This window comes from Littorina saxatilis, unplaced genomic scaffold, assembly GCF_037325665.1.
Source record: "Littorina saxatilis isolate snail1 unplaced genomic scaffold, US_GU_Lsax_2.0 scaffold_1842, whole genome shotgun sequence".
NCBI classification, from domain to species: Eukaryota; Metazoa; Mollusca; class Gastropoda; order Littorinimorpha; family Littorinidae; genus Littorina; species Littorina saxatilis.
The window spans coordinates 10,001-12,500 of NW_027129227.1; the positions used below are offsets into that span (position 1 = coordinate 10,001).

At 42.5% G+C, this 2,500-nt stretch overlaps 1 protein-coding gene across 1 annotated transcript in view; it reads right to left on the reverse strand.

Moving 5' to 3' along the window:
* LOC138957505 (uncharacterized) overlaps positions 1–2,500 on the reverse strand; it is an 8,127-nt gene that overhangs the window by 4,453 nt on the left and 1,174 nt on the right. Inside the window, exon 2 of the mRNA XM_070328622.1 lies at positions 1,532–1,633. Coding sequence (XP_070184723.1) covers positions 1,532–1,633 — 102 coding nt within the window. The remainder of the gene's footprint in view (positions 1–1,531; positions 1,634–2,500) is intronic.

Below are 2,500 nucleotides of genomic sequence, written 5' to 3' on the forward strand. Positions count from 1 at the left end.
AGTGTTAGTCTGTCCGGCCGGCCGTCCGGCCGGCCGTCCGTAGACACCACCTTAACGTTGGACTTTTCTCGGAAACTATCAAAGCGATCCTGCTCATATTTTGTTTAGTCGTGACCTCCAATGACCTCTACACTTTAACGATGGTTTCGTTGACCTTTGACCTTTTTCAAGGTCACAGGTCAGCGTCAAAGGAAAAATTAGACATTTTATATCTTTGACAAAGTTCATCGGATGTGATTGAAACTTTGTAGGATTATTCTTTACATCAAAGTATTTACATCTGTAGCCTTTTACGAACGTTATCAGAAAAACAAGGGAGATAACTAGCCTTTTCTGTTCGGCAACACACAACTTAACGTTGGGCTTTTCTCGGAAACTATAAAAGTGACCGGGCTCAAATTTTATGTGAACGTGACTCCCAGTGACCTCTACACTTTGACGTCTGCTTTGGTGACCTTTGACCTTTTTCAAGGTCACAGGTATGTCTTGAAGGAAAAAATTGAAATATCATATCTCTGAAACTATTCATCGGATTTGATTCAAACTTTATAGGATTATTCTTTACATCAAATTATTTACATCTGTATTGTGTTGTGAATAGCAATTTCTTCCTGTCCATCTGATGCCTCATATAATATTCAGAACTGCGAAAGTGACTCGATCGAGCGTTTGCTCTTCTTGTTCAATTCCGTGGCAGGTGACATTATAATTATTGCTTTTCCCACGTACACAAATATACACAGACCTCATCACTGTGTGGTTGGTTAAAAGGTATTAAAAATGCGAATGTCCAAAACACACACACACACACACACACACACACACTCACACACAAACACACACACACACACACACACGCACACACACACACACACACACACACACACACACACACCTCTGCTTAAAAGGCACTGTTGATATGAGAGAAAACAAGTCGCGTAATTTCTTCTTCTTCTTCTTCTTCTTCTTCTTCTTCTTCTTCTTCTTCTTCTTCTTCTTCTTCTTCTTCTTCTTCTTCTTCTTCTTCTTCTTCTTCTTCTTCTTTCATGGGCTGAAACTCCCACGTTCACTCGTGTTTTTGCACGAGTGGGTTTTTACGTGTATGACCGTTTTAACCCCACCCCGCCATTCAGGCAGCCATGCGCCGCTTTCAGGGGAAGCATGCTGGGTATTTTCGAGTTTCTATAACCCACCGAAATCTGACATGGATTACAGGAACTTTTCCGTGCGCACTTGGTCTTGTGCTTGTGTGTACACACGAAAGGGGATAAGGCACAAGCAGGTCTGCACATAAGTTGACCTAGGAGATCGGAAAAATCTCCACCCTTAACCCACCAGGCGGCAGCGGCCGGAATTTGAACTCACGACCTTCTTAATTAGGAGGCCGATGTCTTATCCGCTGGGCCACTGCGCCCATCCTTTTCCAGTAAATTATGTAGATCGGAACACAGTGGTCACAACTGGTTACAAAAAGTATTTTCAAAGGTGGAACACTTCAGTTTACAGTGATTGGTGCAGGAAATGTCCATACCCGGAAAACCCTTCGAATGAAACGTCTTCTTCGCCTCCAGCAGTCGGAGTCATGCACAAGCACGGCACAGACGATCAGTAGTACCAGGAATGTCTTGGTCATCTGAAACACGAGACAGACGATCAGTAGTACCAGGAATGTCTTGGTCATCTGAAACACGAGACAGACGATCAGTAGTACCAGGAATGTCTTGGTCATCTGAAACACGAGACAGACGATCAGCAGTACCAGGAATGTCTTGGTCATCTAAAAACACGAGACAGACGATCAGTAGTACCAGGAATGTCTTGGTCATCTGAAACACGAGACAGACGATCAGCAGTACCAGGAATGTCTTGGTCATCTGAAACACGAGACAGACGATCAGCAGTACCAGGAATGTCTTGGTCATCTGAAACACGAGACAGACGTAAGACATGATACGTAATCTCATGCGCTATTGGTAGTTTGGACCAACATAATTATGAAATTGTTTGACATGGGATACGACAGTACCTCCACTGGGCCACGTATCACACGTTCAGAGCCTGGATACCGCTGTGCAAAGTAGGAATTAGTTTTGATAAAGTAAATTGTATTTACAAAGTCAATTCATGAACACATTCCCACTGTGGTAAAAAAAAAAAAGAAGAAAAAAAAAAAGAAAAAGAAAGTACTGGTAGACTGCCATAAAGCAGCGATTGCCGTTATCTATCCAATTAAAAACTCAGAATCACCAGAAACAAAATCGACAATCACTTCGACTTAAGGTTAGTTGTGAGACAGATATTTCCGCCATAAATAAAATGTAACTGCTGCATGTTTTGACATGTGTCAAAGGCCTACTCAGCCTCCCGTAAACTAATCGGTTTCTGATCACAGAGCTTCCCGAGCTTTTACAGACAGTACAAACATACTTCCATTTGAACGATTACCGCTCGGGAACATTCTGGCTGCTTTCTGTTGAGAGTGACACATTTTTCAAAGAAT